The following is an 18,007-nucleotide window of genomic DNA, read 5'->3' on the forward strand; positions in this document are numbered from 1 at the left end:
ATCCCTACCCAATGACACTTCTACCTAGGAACTCCTAGATATGAGACCCCGTCTCACTCCCCTCAACCTTACAACTAGTAAGGATTTAAATAACAACAGAATGGAGACACTCTCCTTGACAAAGATGAAGACACACTTCAATGACATTAACACCTAGCCAACGACTAAGTTCACAATTTTGGAGTTGCTTAAAAGCTTCCTCCAAGTACAATACTCAACTCATTACCTAGAGGTTTCTGAGTGAGGACATAGTGACCATCTCACAACCCGAGTGGTTCACTTTACACCAACTCTCCTAGAGAGTGGCTTAAAGACACGAAACCCTTAAAAGACTACATCTTTGATATTCTATTTTAGCTTCAAGTTTCGGTCAATAAAACAGGGTTAGCAGCACCCTTTAAATAGCAGAGCATCGTGGGCTTTTCATAATGCTTCAACTCCAATAAATCTTCTAGATGAAAAATATATATTTTTACCAAATCTTTCTTTGCATCAAATATTCCTCCCATAAATATATTTGTTGTAAATATATTTTAAAATTAAATCTTCTAATCTTCTTGAAGCACAAAGATTTATTTGAAATAAATCTTTTATATTTTCTGCAGCAATCTTCACAAGATATATTTTTGAAACAAATATTATATTTTCTAAAAGTTATTTTATTCATTTAGAAAATAGACCTAGGGTTCGGCTGCCTTCAGAAACAATAGACCATGTGCGCCTTGTTGTGTAAGAAACCACGAAATAATTCTTCAATCAAATCTTCGAAAGATTGAATAGAAAATAAAAACTCTAGCTGGCGCGAACAATCAGCCATACAAGTGTTGTTACATCTGTCTCAACACTTGGTGTACGCACATATGTCTCAACACTTGGCTAAAAGATGTTTTTGCAAAATGTAGCCAACATACAAAAACCCAACAATTTTGATGAAGAGACATGAAATTGTATTTTTCTAATAAAGACATAAAACCTCAATTCCACCCTTGACAAAGAAATAATATAACCTGAGATCATGGAATTGAAAACGCACAAAAACAATTAAGAAAATGCAACCATTTTATTTTTAAAGTAAAATGAAATCAAAATAGAAAAATATAAAATAAAATCAAGAGATAATTGGTAAGTTTTTAGTCAAAGTCAAACATTCCAGTGCCGACTACCATTTTACTTACAGTTCTGCTTAAATGGTCATATTTCTCATTCACAATTTCTTCCTCTTTTTTCTATATACAAAAATGTGGTTGCCATGCTCCATCATTCCTCATTTCTTCCTCTTTTTCTATCTATTTTAAGTTCTTAGATTTTCCTTTCTTTTGTTTTTGTGTTTTAATTTCAAAGAGTAGTTATATTTTGTTTTTGAAATGATATAACCGACTTCAACTTCCACCGTTTAATTTTTTTTTTGTTGAGATTTTTGCAATAAATAAAGGGTAAAATTGGAAAGAAAATAGGCTATACCAAAAGAGAAGTTTTTCCTTTATTATTGGTATATAGATAATATAATGACAAGGTTAAATATTATGGAATAAAAATGAATTGACCCACCAATCGTTAGTTGGTTCAGTGGTGATTGGTGCTGAACTTGGTAGAGAGGACCGCGGTTCGATCCCCCACAACTGCGATCGGAAGGGGGCTGGAACCACTTAATGCCAGAACTGACCCCTGAACCAAATTCAACTGGTGAAAAGCCGGAAAAAAAAAAAAAAAAATGAATTGACCCGTGGGAATGTATGAGTGCTAGGTGTGTATCCCACTCTAGAATTGCTGTTTCCACATGGAGTAAGTGGGAAAGCGGTACTGACGGTACGATGATATTAAAAGGGGAGGCAAATGAAATGAAAGGATGCAGCAAAACGATCGCGTATCTCTCTTTCGTTTATTATTTATTTATTTATTTATTTATTTATATAGTAACTGCGAAGGAGCGATCTCTCTCTCTCTCTCTCTCTCTCTCAGAAGAGAAGGATGGTGATGCTGTGTTGTTGTTAGGGTTTCGTGACTCGTACATTGCGTTTGCGTTCTCTTCCTAGATATATCCAGGTTTTCAATTGGATTCCTACTTAGGGTTTCGCGCAATTTTCATTTTCTCTCGATCTAGGGTTTATGCATCTCATTTTTATCCTCATTTTCCCCATTTCATCTCATTTTCGCTAATTCAGGAAACCCTCTCTTTTAATTTTCGATTTCGAATATTGATTGTGGCTACCAACTTACTCGGGTGTTCGCATTTCTTGTGATTAAAATAAGGATTTTTGAGGAATCGTCCCTTGTTGTTTGCATTCGATTACTCATTTGTGTTTTGAAATGCTTGCGGGTTTTTACTGATTAATCAATGTTTTTCTTGCACCTGGGAAGAAGAGAGAAGAATTCGGTGTTATTGCCCGTATAATAAAGTTTAGGTTTTTCTTATTTTGAGAGCAATTTGTCGACAATAAAGTGAAATTACTCTATTTGGGTATGAGACAAGTGCACCCATCACTGGGTTTTATCATTTTTTGCGTTAAAATTTGGAGGATAAGACTTGATTCTTGCATCTGAAAATAATTTTGGATCTTTCAGAGATTGTTGTGTGGGTGAAAAGCTTGTTGCCGTAGTTGATATGTGCAGTTGTTGGAATTTCATCTTATGGCACCAACTGTTCCCATAGATTTTGCTGGACAAAAGGAATCCAGAAAGTACTCTCATTCACAAATCATGGGGAAATCTCGAAAATATTCCAAAGGTTATGCAACTACTGGCTTTGTTCCCGAATTCCGTCATGTTGTAGAGACTATGGGTGAATCAGATGGGTTGGGTAGCTCGGGAAGGCTTGACATGGAGCCTGCAGCATCAGCAGATTCCTATGCCCCTAGCAGGAAAGGCTCTGGTTTGAAAAGTGATGGTTATGGTGGTTTTGATGTACCATTTCAACTCTTCTCGTTGTCTAAAATGTCGGCTAGGGAGAGAAAGGATTTGAAATTGAGATTAACTTGGGAACTTGAACAAGTGAGGAAACTTCAGAAGAAAATTGACAGTATGAATTCAAACATTGTTGGATTATCTCCATCTAGTGACATTAGGAGCTGCAGTGTGGGACAGAAAAGGCCTCATCTGGAGAGCCAACACAGTATACTTCAAGCATCAGTGCCACATGGTAACAAAAAGAAACCCTTGCCAGGACGTAGTGGTCCCAAGACAAAAAAAGGAATGTCTGGGCGATTTGAATACCCAAAACCTGTTGTACCGATGACTACTTCATATGCTACATTGATGAAACAGTGCGAGAATTTACTTAACCGTTTGATGTCTCATCAATATGGTTGGGTTTTTAATGCACCAGTTGATATTGTTAAATTGAACATTCCAGATTATTTCACTGTCATCAAACATCCAATGGATTTGGGTACTGTAAAGAGTAAACTAACGTCTGGAAAATATTCTAGTCCTATAGATTTTGCTGCTGATGTGAGGCTGACTTTCTCAAATGCCATGACATATAATCCACCTGGCAATGATGTACACGGCATCGCAGCAACACTTAGTAAAGCCTTTGAAACAAAATGGAAGTCCATTGAGAAGAAAATTCGTGACATTGATCATCGTGTCCCATCTGAGCCGTCAAAACCTATTTTTGTAGAAACTGAAATTCCTGACCCAATTCCCCCCACGAAAAAGAAGAAAATTACACCAAATAACACTAATACCAAGCCAGAACCTGTCAAAAGAATTATGAGTGACATGGAGAAGCAGAAATTGAGTCAAGAGTTGGAGGACATGCTTGGAGAGTTGCCTGAAAACATTTTGGATTTCTTGAAAGAGCAAAGTCACAATGCTGGGCAAACCAACGATGAGGAAATTGAGATTGATATTGATGTTCTAAGTGATGATACCTTATTCAAATTGCGGAAGCTTCTTGATGATTTTATGCTCGAGAAGCAAAGATTTCAGCCAAAAATTGGACAGTGTGAATTGGAGGTCTCTCTCTCTCTCTCTCCGTGTGTATGTGTGTGCGCGCTTACATTTATGTCAAAAGCATATGTTACATCAATGTATTTTAGATGAATAAATTTGACAAATTGTATGAAATTATGATATATTAATTATTGCATGGAATGTGTTAGACCCTTGGGCATTGTGTGCGAGTTGGTTTTTGGACAGGAGGGCTTACTTTTCTTTTTTTTAAAATAATCTAAATGTGATTGAAGTCTTATATGATCATTTATCATGTTATTTTAATTATTTTAAAATATTAACTATATATCAAAATATAGACCTGTCCTCCAAAACCCTCCAAAATCCAACTCGTAAACAAAGCCTTACTCTGTAAGGGCATCCTCACTTAAAAGTGTTTAAATGCAGTGATCTATATGCATGTTTGTATGTAAATCATCTATCATCTATTTTCTATATCTCATTTTACTGATTTTTTTTTTTTCGATAAATATTTTACTGATGTTTTTTAATTTGATTGATTTCCTGCAGCTTCTTAATGAGTCAGGGTTTAGCAATTCATCAATGCAACCTTCCAAAGGTATATTGTGTATTTTTTTTTCTTCTCGCTTTCCAAGTGTTTTTGTATCCTTATGGTATAAATATCAACATTAACGGGACTGGACTCTATTCACAATCCTTTATTTTCATCTGCAAATGCCAGGCAATGAACTGGTTGAGGAGGATGTGGACATTGTTGGTGGGAATGATCCTCCTAATTCAAATTATCCTCCACTAGAGATTGAGAAAGATGGTGCCAACAAAAACAGTAAATGCAGCAGTTCAAGCAGCTCTAGTAGTGAATCTGGCTCATCATCCAGTGGTTCGTGTTAGTGCATACTTTTGATATGTTTTCCTATTGCAGGATATGTTTGTAGTCTTCTAATTGCAATGTGTATACCCAGAACCCCGTTTTTATTTCTTTTAGATTTTAGTTGTGGTTTCGTTGCTGTCATACAAACTAAATTTCTATGGATTTTTAAGTCCTTAAACTATTTTACTTTTTTTTTTTCCAGCTCTCAATCAAGATTTTAGGTATAATTTATGTAATAATTTTGGACTGTTTCATCCATCAGATATTTTAGTGTTAATTTTGTTTGCCTTGTTGATGATATTCCTCTCACTCAATCACCAGCAGGAACTTTTAATATTTTTATTTTCCTGTCTGCATATTATATCCTCTATCGTTTGTGGTTGAACTCAGTTGCAGTTAGTTTAGTCTTTATCGTAAACATTAGTTTCTTTTAGACTTCACATCTAGGCACGTGTGATTTATTTAGCTAGAAGTGTATACTCAATATGTTGTTTGTTCATTGGTTAATTTTATTGTTTTGAATGTAAGGAAATGCTTGCGATGTCATGTCAATGTTACTTTGATTTGTTTGTTACTTTTGCCGGATTTGTTTTTGTCTGACTGTTGCAATTGTGGCACCACAGATTCAGATTCAAGTAGTTCATCTGGTAGTGAGTTAGATACTGCTAAAGCGTCAGCACCTGTGAGTTCTAAGGTGATTGGGGTACATACAGTATCAAATGTTATGTTATTCATATAATGCAATTTTCTTCTGCTTTTACCATTTTCTATGTTAAAAACCACTACACTTTGCAGGAAAATGTAGGACCTGGCTTGACTTATGATCAAAACAGGGGGGATCTTAGTAATCCAGAAACTGTTAATGGTGGGTCTCAAAGTTGATTGTGTTTTGTAACCGTGCATATTATAGTTTCATGGCATGCTTTTTTATGAGGATCTGTCCATCTTTATTGCTTTCTTTCTCATTATCTCTTTCCTGTATAGATTCAACTAACCTGGGTAGCCAGGTTGACCAGAGTTTGCAGACTAAGCCAGTTACTATTGAATCAGAAAGCCATCAAGATGGTAAGCTTGAAAAATGCAGAAATGTGTCTACTATTAGTTTTGGGGCATGATCTCATCCTTCATGCTGTAACATTTTAGGGGAGAGTGCTGCGGCTAAGAGGCAAGTCTCTCCTGAAAAGCTCTACCGTGCAGCTTTATTAAGGAGCCGGTTTGCTGACACCATACTGAAAGCTCAAGAGAAAGCCCTTGAAAAGGTTGGTGAAGGGGGGGTAACATGGAGTTGCAGTTTTAATTTGTTGCATTAATAGAATAGGCCAGGTTTGTTAAGCATCAAAATTTTAAGTGTTCAGTTTTTGTCTCTGTCTCACCCGTAGGGAATTACTATTATTTGCTAAGGTAGCAAATCTGCTAATTGTTAACTTACATTCATTGCTGCATTTTGTGAAAGTTTTGCCAACATTTTTGCAAGTTTTATGTGAAAGTTGGTGTTTCAATTCCAACTTGATCTCAGGATGAAAAACGTGACCCTGAAAAGCTTAGGATAGAGCGAGAAGAACTTGAGAGAAGGCAGAAGGAAGGTTTGTTTTTTCTTTTTTACCTTGTAATGTTTCTACTCTAAATGGTTAGATGCCGACCTTCTTTTTCATGATTTCTCTGATTGATAGTTTTGTTTTTTGTGAATCAGAGAAAGCTCGACTGCAAGCAGAGGCGAAGGCTGCAGAAGAGGCTCGGAGGAAAGCTGAAGCAGAAGCTGCAGCTGAAGCCAAAAGGAAGAGGGAACTAGAGAGAGAAGCTGCCCGTCAGGCTTTGCAAAAGGTAAGCCAGAAAGATATATGTCCAAATACAAATTCCGCTTCATGGTATGTTTCACTGAATAGCTGTTTGCAGATGGAGAAAACTGTTGACATCAATGAGAGCTGTCAGTTTTTGGAAGATCTAGAGATGCTTAGTGCTGTTCATGATGAAAATACACTAAGTTTCAAAGAGGAGGTGAGCCCAGATGATCATCAGAATGGATTTGGTGGGATCAAGCTGCAGGGAAATCCCTTAGAGCAGTTAGGATTGTACATGAAGGTTGATGATGAGGATGAGGAGGAAGAACTGCCCGAAATTACTGCAGAGCCATCAAAAGATGTAGAAGAAGGAGAAATTGATTGATGTGTACCCCTATTAATTGTCGAATCATTTGAACAAAAATATATAAACGGTGGTTCTGAGCAGTGGTTGCTGGATTTAGTGATGCTGCCCTGGAGTTTGGAGTTTAATCAGTTTTTGTATGATTGGATGCTGGATGGACTCTTTAGGAAAGTTTTAGGACGGGATAGTAAAAACTTAGAAAAGGGCATGAAGCTTGGATTTAGTTTTTCTTCTTTCTGATTAAATTCGGTTTTAACTTTGGAAATGGTTTCTGAACATGTGGAATAGCTTGCGTGCAGTCCCCATTTATTGAAGGGATTCAGTATCTGCATCTGCAGTTTGTACTGATCAGGATATACCCAGTTTTGCCCGTAAAAGTGAACTCCTTGGTAACGAGTTCTATGCCTGACCTTGAGTTGTTAACTTCACTCACATTGTAATGTAAAGTATTTTAGATCCGAGGTAGAAATCAATTCATTCTATTTTTATTCTTGAAATACCTTCTTACTGAAGCTGCTGGTGTTAAAATCCCTTTTACTAGTTTTTTTTACAATTCTTTTTACTTTTTTGTTTTGTAGTCAAAGTAGTTTAAGTGGATAGAATGGATAGAATTTATAAGTAGATGCACGAGAGTTTGAATCCTCAATTGCTACGTATTACATGTAATATATTTTACCAACTAACTTTTATTATTATTATTATTATTATTATTATTATTATTATTATTATTATTATTATTATTATTATTATTATTATTATTTCATAATTTCATAAAGGGTATGGACAAATTAAATGTCTCAAATAATGCAACTAACATGCACGAGAGTTTGAATCCTCACTTGCTACGTATTACATGTAATATATTTACCAACTAACTTTTATTATTATTATTAGGGTATGCACAAATTAAATGTCTCAAATAATGCGACTAACATTAGGGCTATCGAGCTTCATATTAAAATTTAGGTGAAGAAGTACATGTTGTATTCCTTTGGTCCTAAAATATAAGCAAAAATGAAACAATAAATGTATTTGGTCTACATTTTTACACCAAATATATTAATTTTTTGAGGGAGAGAATATATTGTTTTTGGGAACAGTTGCGATGATCTTTCCATGACAAATTTCTTAAACATCACGAATAACACTATTAACTAAATTGCGAATAACATGCAAATTTTTTGCATAATTCATAGCCTAACTGTACACATTTTTCTCACTAGTGCTTTTTTATATCATCAATCCTCAAACGGACCTTCTGACAGTCTAGAAGTCTCGGTCCCGTTAACATGAATTTTATCTGAGACATTATTGCCAAGACTGCTCAGAATGCTTAAGTCAAAGTCATCATCATCGTCATCATCTTCCTCTTCTTCAGCATCTTCACCTTGCTTTGTATACTCATCAACCTGTTGCCCATCGGGCTGATGTCTGATGCTATCTTCGTACGACATTTCAAACCAAACATTACTCTTGCCCACAATTGATTGGTTATGAATATCTATCACCCGCTTTTTCCTGCTCTTTTCTGAATTCTTGGGTTCTCCCCAATAATCATATCGATACAGAGGACTTTCAGGATCGTACTTGTCTTTACCGAAAAAACTAGCATCTACATACCTTCCTGGCTCCTCCAATGGCAGACCAAGAGTTTTGCGACTGTAAAAAGGGAGAAAGACAGGTAAAAAAATCATGCATCATATCAGGAAACGAGAATGAAGAACATTAATACAATAGTACCAGCTGATGTCTCTAATCAATGCTTCTCTTTCCTCAAATGATCTACGCCAATGCATGAAATCATATTCATCCATCTCAATATTGCGCTTCAATGTGGTGATTTTGTATTCCTCACCTCTGTCCTTTGCTTCCTTCCATAGTTTCCTATGGTGCTGTAAAGGGGATTATCTCAGATTTTTATTTTTGAACGAGAACAACACAACTATTCTTCGCATGTTAAACTGAAGTTTTAAATAGCAAGTTGGTTGTCAAGAAACTTTTGTGCAATTCAAGAAAATATCCATAACACAAATGAATGTCAAGATGATAAACTGAAGTCCCAACAGAGTAGGATAAGTTAAGCTATATGATCTTGGTGGTCAATGAATTTATAATTTATGTTCGTAAGGACACTATTTCTGAGACATACATCTCTTTAGAGTTGCCAACATTTTGGTCATCAGAAATTACAAAAGCGCTAGCAGCGAATCTGACACCATGCTTATGAAAAAAGGATGAACTCATGCAGTGAATAATTGATTTTTTAGTGCCTTTAACTATGTTCAATAAATTGAAAGGCATCCTTTAAAAGGCATGACGTGGTCCCTAAAACCAGCAGTGTAATATGCATTGCCAATAATTATCTTTATCATAAAATAAAAGGAAAGCTGACCTCACGCTCAGCAATTGCAGCCTCTAAGTCAAGCTCTTTGACACTAGTTTTCTGCCAAAGTTAAAAACAACAGGTATAAGTTTAAAGTGAACAAGCAACCAAATGAATGTAAGTTCAAAGTGTAAAAGTTTGTTGGGAAGAATAAACCTACAACAGTTTAAATTAGATTACGATAAAGCATTCTTAAATTGCTTGGATTTCTTTCTTTTGGTTTTCTGGATTTGCTTCACATAGTCACTACAAAGGATCTACCATCATCCAGATGGGTTTAGCTCCCGACTTGAGGGAGAGGGCGAGGCATTAGGGATAGCAACTTTCGTCTCCAGTAATGGATGGATAAGGTGGTAGTGTAAAATTTCGGAGTCGCCATAATGGAAGAACTTTTAGCTTGGTTGTCTGTCCCTCTTCACCTATCTCCTAGCCCTACTAATAAAAACTCTGGGCATCTGGTTTCAAAGAGAGATTGATTAGTCGCCCTCTGTTTATTCTAACCCACGACTTTCAGATTAGTTACGGTGGGGCAGGAGTAGCTATCGGACTAAGATCACAAGCCAGACCGGCCCTCCTTTATTCCAGTCCAGTTGGAGAGGGAAAAGTCCCATCCATTCCAAAAGTTGCAGAGAAATGGAAGGCTTAACTACCAAAAACTACGGAGGCATGATCTAAAATGGGTAAGCCCAGTGGTTCAAGTTGAGCCACCGGTCGAGACCAGCAGCTATGAATACCATGTGCCAGTTGTGCGAAGGCAGACTCAATAAAAATAAATAAAAACGTCCTCAGGAAAGAAAGTTGATTCACCTCTACCCTATTGGACCTTCATTTCCATAAATATATTGAATCCGGTTCTGTTTTTCTTATTCTACTGTTGGTCCCAGCGGCGAAGCTAGACTAACTTTTATGAGGGAGACAAATATAAAAATAAAATATATTTAAAAACTAAATGTTAATTATATAATTTAAATATATTTGCAAAAAACTCATGCCTATTTTGTTTCAATTTTGTCTTGACAATTTTTATTGCCAAACAGACTTTCTTTACAGTTGTAAAGACCGAAACTGACAAAACAAGATGAAAAAATATACAAATGTTAATTTTTTCCAAACAAACTTATTTGGAGTAGCTAAAATTATATTATTGGAATGGCTAAATATACAAATGTATATATTAATTCAAATAAAATAAAATAAATTGGGGTCCTTGCCTACCCCATTGTTCTACAAGGCTCGCCCCTAGGCCCTAGTTGGTGCGTTTGATCCGTTAAAGGATTAATACTAGACAGAACAGTACAAGACATAACAGCACAACACATGGCAGAACAACACAGAACAAACTTGTATGATATTGAACATTTTTTTGGCTTAACAATGTTTGGTGAATAAAATAGTATTTTGGTATTTTATACAACTTGTACTTGGGACAAAAAGTTGTGTTGTGGTTTAGTGGGGGACAAAAATTTTTGTTTTTGTCCTGTCCCTTGCCTTCCAGTTTGTCCGGTCCCTGAAACAGTTTTACAATCAAACACAGTATAACTAGAGTTGTCCTGTCCAGTCCCTTATTTTTTAGGGGATCAAACGCACCCATAAGTTCTGTTACTTGTTTGTTTCTCTCAATCTATTTTGTTTCTACTTTAAGATTTGTGGGTTAAAATAATCTGAAAGCATGCTCATGTCAAAGCTATATTTGGGATTGAAAACTAAATTAACATTTGAAGTATCCAATTTAGATCTGATTCAAAAAGTTCATTGTTTACCTCTGATTTTTCTTTGCTAAGTTGTTCAAGATTGGTTCCTATTTCCTAACTTTAATTCAGAGAACGATAACTATTTCTTATCTAAAATAACAATAAGAATAGTACTCACCATAGTTACTTTTGGCACTAATGCATTCTTATACTGAATTTTTGTTTGCCGAACTGAATTTTCTTCATTAAAATCATCTTCATCAACCAAGTCTGACAACGTTTTGCCTTTATATTTATCAGGATTAATATCCATATCATTCAAAATCATTTGCTCAGCTACATTAATCTGCCACAACTGCAACAAAAAAAAAAATGCATTTGTGTGATGGGCAAGTAAAGATTATAACCATAATTTCAGGAAAGAACGAGGAAAAAACAGAAAAGAACATATCACAGATGCAAGAAACAGAATGATCCACTTCCGTTAGGTCTAAGCCGCCTAAAATTCCAACATATTCCATATCTTTCGGTTATATTCCCGCCATCAAATCCAAGCACTCTCACCCATTGATTGGCAGCCACCTGCCTGTTCTAACAGACTCCCCCACCTCAATTGTCATCCTGCCCTAAGTGCCTTATGATTACCAGCCCCTCTTCTTTTTATTTTTTTGGTGCAACCCCCTGTTCTTTCTTTGAAACATCTGAACTGGGCCCTAAATAAGCACAGTAATGGAGTGCCCATTAAAGTCAATCTACCAGTCCATATTTTAACTGCATTTCAATGTTATAATAAGTATGTTATGTTCACGTTACTCTTAGAGCATATTAGAGTTTCAACTGTCACCCATTGAAGGACACAATATCTAGTGAGTGTAGGTGATGGATCAATTATGCATATAATAAATATAATAAAACAAAACACTTTTTTATGAAATCAAGAGAATTGAAGTATTTTAGACTAAAACCAGCAGTTATACTAGTTATAATCAGGAAATAATGGACGAAGCTAGTAAAAAGCAGCCAATTAATTTGAGATCCATATTGTCACACAATATTATGCATTTTAAATGTCTGTTAGAAGCCCCGCATTGGCTAGAGATATGGCAAAGATAGCCTTTATAAGTGTAGTGCAAACCTCAACTCTCAAACTAGCTTTTGTGGTTGAGTATAGGTCTCTCAAATTCTAATATGGTATCAGAGTCTATCCTAGATCCATTTGTTGTTTGTTGTGGAGACCTCCCATATTTGGGGCACCCGTTGTTGTTGATTCCACATTCCAGCTTGTTCAGTCCTGGACGTGAGAGGGTGTGTTAGAAGTCCCACATTGGCTAGAGATATGGCAAAGATAGCCTTTATAAGTGTAGTGCAAACCTCAACTCTCAAGCTAGCTTTTGTGGTTGAGTATAGGCCTCTCAAATTCTAATATGTCAATCAACAAAGGATAGCTTCATTACCACAAAGCTAATGTAGCATCAGAAGCTTTAGCTATATGAGCTCAGTCATGTTAACGCATTATCAGGGTGGGATAGTCAGTTATAAAACTACCCTTTATCTTCTATGTCCGGAGTTGCCCAGGAATATTGTTAACATAATGACAGAATCATAAATAAGCACCTCCTCAATCTATTCTATTAGTTTTGTGGTCTCATTTTTTACAACAGCACTGAATTGACGAGTACCAAGATAGGGTTGAGGAGACCAGATTTAGCATTTAAATGAGAGAATTTGCTTCAATATATGAAACAGCAGATCCTAGTGACAGACACAGGTTCATGTGAAACATTTAGAATGTTCTTATTTGGCTTCACATTATGGAGGTGTGAATAGGATCTCATATGGGGTCCATGACCACCCTAAGGATAAGGGTGGAAACAGGTTATAAACTAAAAAAGCCTATGCACTCACAAGGATTTGGAACCACCGTGTGCTTGTTAAGAGAAAGTTGCCATAATCAAGAACCATCAATGATTTCTACTGACCAATATAGCCTATGCATGAGATAAACAGTCACTCTAATCGTCCCTTGCAAATTTTTAAAAACAGTCCATCAGAACAAACCTTTTCGACATATGGGTGATTAGAAACTAGAGGTTCTTCCTCTGGCTTGTCTCTTGGATCTTTTCTAGGAACAGGAGGTCTTCCACAGTCACGCTGCAAATTTTAAAATATCAAATACAAAAAATGCGATCATAATAAAGCATTAATTTTGATATCAAGAATAACTGAATGGTATTGAAAAGGTACCAACGATTTTGTTAGAAGGTAAACCTTTGTTACTAATTCCCAAAGTATCATATTAATATTTACAAGATGAAGTCCAATTGATCAATCTGCCCCTAATTTTCTGAATTAAATCTGAAGTTACACAGAATCCAATTTTTTAAAATAATATCATCCAGCCGTTAGCATCTGATAGGTAATGATTATAATAGTTTGTGCAAACAGAAACTTCTTTTTTGTTAAATTAAATTGGTGTGCAGAAGCATCACTTTAGAACCCAACCAAACAGATACTTTGCTGGAAACAAACCTAAAGACAATATCTTGCATTAAGTATAATTAGATACCGACAAATCCTTAGAGAATAAATATACATTTGAACTTTTACTTTTCAGAAAATGAAAGCATGGATTATTCACAGCAATGTTACAATACAAAGAGCTTTGAAGTTTGGTGAATGCAAAAATATTTTCCATCTGCAAAAAAATTGAGGTGGTTTAGGGAAAAGTGCAAACCCGCAATTCATCAGGATTAGTATCTTCCTCACGGTGAAATATTGGTGGGAACTCGAATCTGTTAAAGCTGAAGTATGAAAATGAAAAATGTGTTAAAATTATCAATTGTAATCAAATTAATAGTGTTTTAACTATATATTATGAAGTGTTATTTATAGAGGTTGAACATCACAAACACATAATCGTACATCAGATGATCTATATTTGGATCAACAAAACGAAGTTCGATTGGGAACCGGAAGCGATAAGGATCTCGTTTTGCCTACAAAGTAAAATTGCAAATGAGTTAAGGAGTCTATAGTAAACAATCATTAAAAGAAGTCCACTTATGCTCAAAAAAGATATAAATGAACTATGTATATGTTATAGAATCAGTCATATAGCCGTGTGTATCCTACCTACATTGCCTGTAAAACGATGCAGAAAAGCTTAAAATATGGATGCACAGAACAATTTCAGTCACATGCAACCAATGACATGGTTAAATGGTGAATTATAGTGCAAAGTTGAAACAAGACTAGACCTTTCTGAGTACCAAAAATGGATAAATAAAATAAATACCCATCAACCACTGGGGTCATAGGTGCCCAGGTCCGACACATAGACCAGCCTTTTGATGGATAAGGCTTGTGATTGGTCCACAGTTGGGTTAAACATATCCCCCCATTTCCCTTTGGAATGAGGTGAGCCATAAACTGGAAAATTGGACACCTAATGTGCCAAAACATGAATAATACAATTTGAGCTAGAGTTCCTATTTCAAAACATGAATATAACACATGAAAAAAAATGCAGCTCCAAACTAGTTTTGTAGCGATGGGTCAAAACATACTACAAAAGCTTCAGCATTGTGTTATTAAGTAATTTAAGGTAAATATTAAGTGACAACTAGTGACTGAAACACTCACCGTAATTTCAACAATGACAGTCATACCCACATTTATATGATGGCGAATCCAAAACCAATCATTGTTCTTTATAGGAACCCACCTAGAACACATTACAGTCGATGAATATTCCAGAAGAAAACTTGCATAAAAGTAAAAGCTAAAACAGTTATACTGAACAAGATAAACAATGCCACAGAAGTAAAGCCTCTAAGTTACTCATGATAACAATATGAAGTGCTAGTTACACAGCTGCAAAAAACAAAAGAAACTATGCATAATCCATGGCTGTGTATACATTGAAAACAATATCTCCTAGTCAAAGATAAAAGAAAGAGAAAACAATTTCAATGTTGAATAGTTTTTAGTAACCTGGGCTACCACATGATACAAAAGAGACAATATGGTAACCACTTATTTTCTAACAAAAGAATGCATCCAAAGTCCAAAGATTTAACCAGTCTCGAGTATGTGTGTCTCGTCACTTTTTTGGTACTTATTTTGTTACTGCTGATGGCTTTGGATGTCAATGGAGCATTTCAGTGCTGCTATAGATGCTTGTGAAGTTGCTTTTCCCGATTTTGAAATTTGTCCCATTGTTATTTTTGTCCCCCGTGATATTTGATTATGTATGCATTAAATGCCGTTAAACAATCTAAAACTATAGTTATTAACTTAGCAAGAATATCATTGTGGAAGCAACTCAATATTGCTTGAGTAGTACTCCAGCATCCAAAACAATGAGGAAATAAACACCCTACGCAGAAAAGTTAAGGGAACACTTAAAAGATGGACATAAGGATTGGTAGGTACCCATCATATACCCCGCCAATGTCAACAAATGCCCCTTGATAGAGATGCAAAGTTGTAACCTTCCCCACACAAACCTGCAATGAAAAATTTCCCACGTAATTAATGATTCCACATAATTATCATTTAAGCATTTATGAAAATGGAACAAAAAAAAACAAAGAATTACATATTTATTTATTAAGAATTATGATACAGAAAAGGACTGATTTCAATTATATGGATGCAAATAAAGCCAAACAAAAATAGGATCATCCATTGGATTACAAATACAGTTGTCCAATTAGAGACACCATAACTGAGCAAAGCCAAAAAAAAAAAAAAACTGTGACAACGCGATGCTGACATTAAAGGGTAAATTCAGCTATTCATAGTTTTCTTAAACAAATTTTCCAGTCAGCAATTGAAAAATGCAACTTTCATGTCATAATTTGCCTACTGAAGACTAGTCGAAGCCTTCCATATAAAATCATTTTTTTCCAAGCAGCATAGAATGATATACATATACAATGCTATGCTTGCTAGCTTGCTTGTTCCATGCACATAAAACCATGATAGTAGTAATTCGTAACAGCCAGGTTGTATACGAAAACACATGAATACCCATAGGAAATCTTAATACTGACAAAAAGTAAAGCATCTGCTTCATAGACAACAGCAATAGAGTACAATAATCCATAAATATGAGTCTCATGAACTAAGAATTGCTTAATAGCTTACCTGGCCAGGATAATAGAACGGTAGCTCGTACTGCAAAAACCATTAAAAAAATTAGTTAGCACCAGAACAACTTTACTTTCTCACATTCCAAAGACATACCAACAAGAAAGAAGAAATACGAAATTCATCAAATCCTACCATGCCCTCCTTGTAGTCCTTGCCTCTTTTCCTTCTACCAGGGTAATAATCTTGGTCAATCTGCCACATTCACATCAAAATTAGCATTAACAATCCAGATAAACCGAAGTAAAAAAAAATCATGAATGCACAAGTATGAAATTGAAACCTTATAAGATTCCTCTTCCAATATATCCTTGTTAGCTTCCACCCACTCGTTGTACTGTTTCAAAAACACCTTATACCTATCCAAACACACATCATCAGTTTCAGTTCTAACTCCATTTTCTATATCCTCCAACCTCACTCTCTTCGTCTGCACCTTATGTGCTTCTCGAATAAACGCCAGTTCCTCCCGATCCACCTCCCACCCTCTCGGCGGCCAATCACGCGGTGGCACTAACCTTACCACCAAAGGTCCCGCCCACTTAGTCACCAACGGCTCCGGAATCTCTCCCTTAATCTCGAACTGCTTCGCGAGGTACTCCTCTTCCGTCAATCCCATTTCCTCCATCTTCTTCTTACGGTACCTAGGGTCCAACATTTTGAAAGCTTCAATGGATTCCGGTGAACTGAGAGGAACTTCTTCACCTTCATTGAGACTCGTACGCGCGAATTCGGCTTCTGGAGTGAGGATTTCATCCCAGGGAGCCCAGCCGCGTTCAATCCAGTTGCGTCTTCGAGCTTCCTCCTCCGTTTCCTTGCTTTTGGGGCCGAATGTCTCGATGAAGGTTTCGTCGACGGGGAACTCGTCGGAGGTGTAGGACTTGGCGACAGTGGTGAGTGGCGATTTTTGATGAAGTATGGACGGAGGAGGAGGACGGTGGAAGTGGAGAAGGGGAGAGGGAGGGTTTAGGGGTTTAGGGAAAGTGAAAAGATAAGAGTTGGGGAAGACTTGCATTGTTCCACTTCACCAACTTACTTCACAGAACCAGCATTACTTTGCTTGTAGATATACTACTGGATACTAGCGTAATTGTAACTTAGCACCGAGTTAGTTTTCACTTACAAAAATCTTGAAAGGTTATTTTTTGAGAGAAAAAAAAAATATTCATTCTAATAATTAATAGAGGGCGAGTTCTACTGTGCACAAGTCACTAATGCCTTGCATGATGCAAGACTTGATTTTAACCGTTAGATGGATTCAGTACATCCTAATATCCTACATCCTCACCACATTATCCTATGTTGGATTAATCTTTCTCTCTCATCAATTAATCCCAGATCTCTCTCTGCTGAATCAACCTCATTTCATCTTTCTCTCCTCAATTAATCTCATCTATCTCTCTGCTCCAATTAATTTCACATAACCCACTCACTCATTCATTGTGAAAAACATAGCTTTTTCTAAGAAATTGTATGGAAGAAGAAATTGGTAACAACACCAAAAAATTCACTTTAAATTTTTTCTCTATAACGATGGCAGAAAATGGTGATGAATAGGGAATAGCAGAAATTTTGATGAAGAAAACATTCAAGAGTGGGGGAGGAGAGAAACGTGGACAAATTAATTAGGATCAATAAATCTTGAATCATTTTTATTGTTATAATTTTTTTTTTTGAAACAGTTATAATTATAAATAATTCTTGAATTTTTGAAGCAGTTATATTCTTGAACTTTGAAATTATTTGTTATTGGAAATAATTTCTGGGTTTTTTTAGTTTGTCATTGTTGTACACTATGTGCTTGAAAAAGATTTGAACAAAAATAAATAAATAAAATTTCGTAAATTAAAA

The 18,007-nt window shown here is 35.8% G+C and overlaps 2 protein-coding genes across 9 annotated transcripts; one reads left to right on the top strand and one right to left on the bottom strand.

The window, feature by feature from the left end:
- Window positions 1-1,746: 1,746 nt before the first annotated feature.
- On the top strand, window positions 1,747-7,425 carry LOC123897017 (transcription factor GTE10-like). Of its 7 annotated transcripts, none has more exons than XM_045947510.1 (11): window positions 1,769-1,864; window positions 2,563-3,957; window positions 4,465-4,513; window positions 4,637-4,795; window positions 5,410-5,480; window positions 5,582-5,651; window positions 5,771-5,851; window positions 5,930-6,045; window positions 6,303-6,369; window positions 6,477-6,607; window positions 6,680-7,425. In XM_045947510.1, the coding sequence occupies exons 2-11, from the start codon at window positions 2,629-2,631 to the stop codon at window positions 6,947-6,949; spliced, it is 2,343 nt and encodes a 780-aa protein (XP_045803466.1). In that variant the 5' UTR covers window positions 1,769-1,864; window positions 2,563-2,628; the 3' UTR covers window positions 6,950-7,425. The 7 variants fall into 7 exon arrangements, with proteins under 7 accessions (XP_045803467.1, XP_045803466.1, XP_045803462.1 ...); XM_045947508.1 differs by having other exon boundaries at window positions 1,779-1,864; window positions 4,637-4,801; XM_045947513.1 differs by having other exon boundaries at window positions 1,845-2,043.
- A 508-nt stretch (window positions 7,426-7,933) lies between these two features.
- Window positions 7,934-17,784, bottom strand: LOC123897018 (protein PLASTID TRANSCRIPTIONALLY ACTIVE 10). 2 transcript variants are annotated; one of them, XM_045947515.1, is made up of 13 exons: window positions 16,440-17,245; window positions 16,292-16,351; window positions 16,154-16,183; window positions 15,437-15,510; window positions 14,645-14,726; window positions 13,925-13,998; window positions 13,737-13,803; window positions 13,061-13,153; window positions 11,181-11,357; window positions 9,321-9,371; window positions 8,669-8,820; window positions 8,259-8,587; window positions 7,934-8,200 (listed from the first exon to the last, which is right to left on the bottom strand). In XM_045947515.1, the coding sequence occupies exons 1-13, from the start codon at window positions 17,169-17,171 to the stop codon at window positions 8,148-8,150; spliced, it is 1,974 nt and encodes a 657-aa protein (XP_045803471.1). In that variant the 5' UTR covers window positions 17,172-17,245; the 3' UTR covers window positions 7,934-8,147. The 2 variants fall into 2 exon arrangements, with proteins under 2 accessions (XP_045803471.1, XP_045803470.1); XM_045947514.1 differs by having other exon boundaries at window positions 7,934-8,587; window positions 16,440-17,784.
- Between the last annotated feature and the right edge of the window lie 223 nt (window positions 17,785-18,007).

Source organism: Trifolium pratense, linkage group LG7 (genome assembly GCF_020283565.1).
Source record: "Trifolium pratense cultivar HEN17-A07 linkage group LG7, ARS_RC_1.1, whole genome shotgun sequence".
NCBI lineage: Eukaryota > Viridiplantae > Streptophyta > Magnoliopsida > Fabales > Fabaceae > Trifolium > Trifolium pratense.

Coding starts and splice junctions, on each gene's coding strand:
- LOC123897017 (XM_045947506.1), top strand. CDS start 2,629: ATGGCACCAACTGTTCCCATAGATTTTGCTGGACAAAAGGAATCCAGA. Junction 3,982..4,464: donor CTCTCTCTCTCTCTCCGTGT/GTATGTGTGTGC, acceptor GATTTCCTGCAG/CTTCTTAATGAGTCAGGGTT. Junction 5,481..5,581: donor CAGCACCTGTGAGTTCTAAG/GTGATTGGGGTA, acceptor TACACTTTGCAG/GAAAATGTAGGACCTGGCTT.
- LOC123897018 (XM_045947514.1), bottom strand. CDS start 17,171: ATGCAAGTCTTCCCCAACTCTTATCTTTTCACTTTCCCTAAACCCCTA. Junction 9,372..11,180: donor TAGTGCCAAAAGTAACTATG/GTGAGTACTATT, acceptor TAACTTTGGCAG/AAAACTAGTGTCAAAGAGCT. Junction 8,588..8,668: donor TTGATTAGAGACATCAGCTG/GTACTATTGTAT, acceptor CCCTTTTTACAG/TCGCAAAACTCTTGGTCTGC.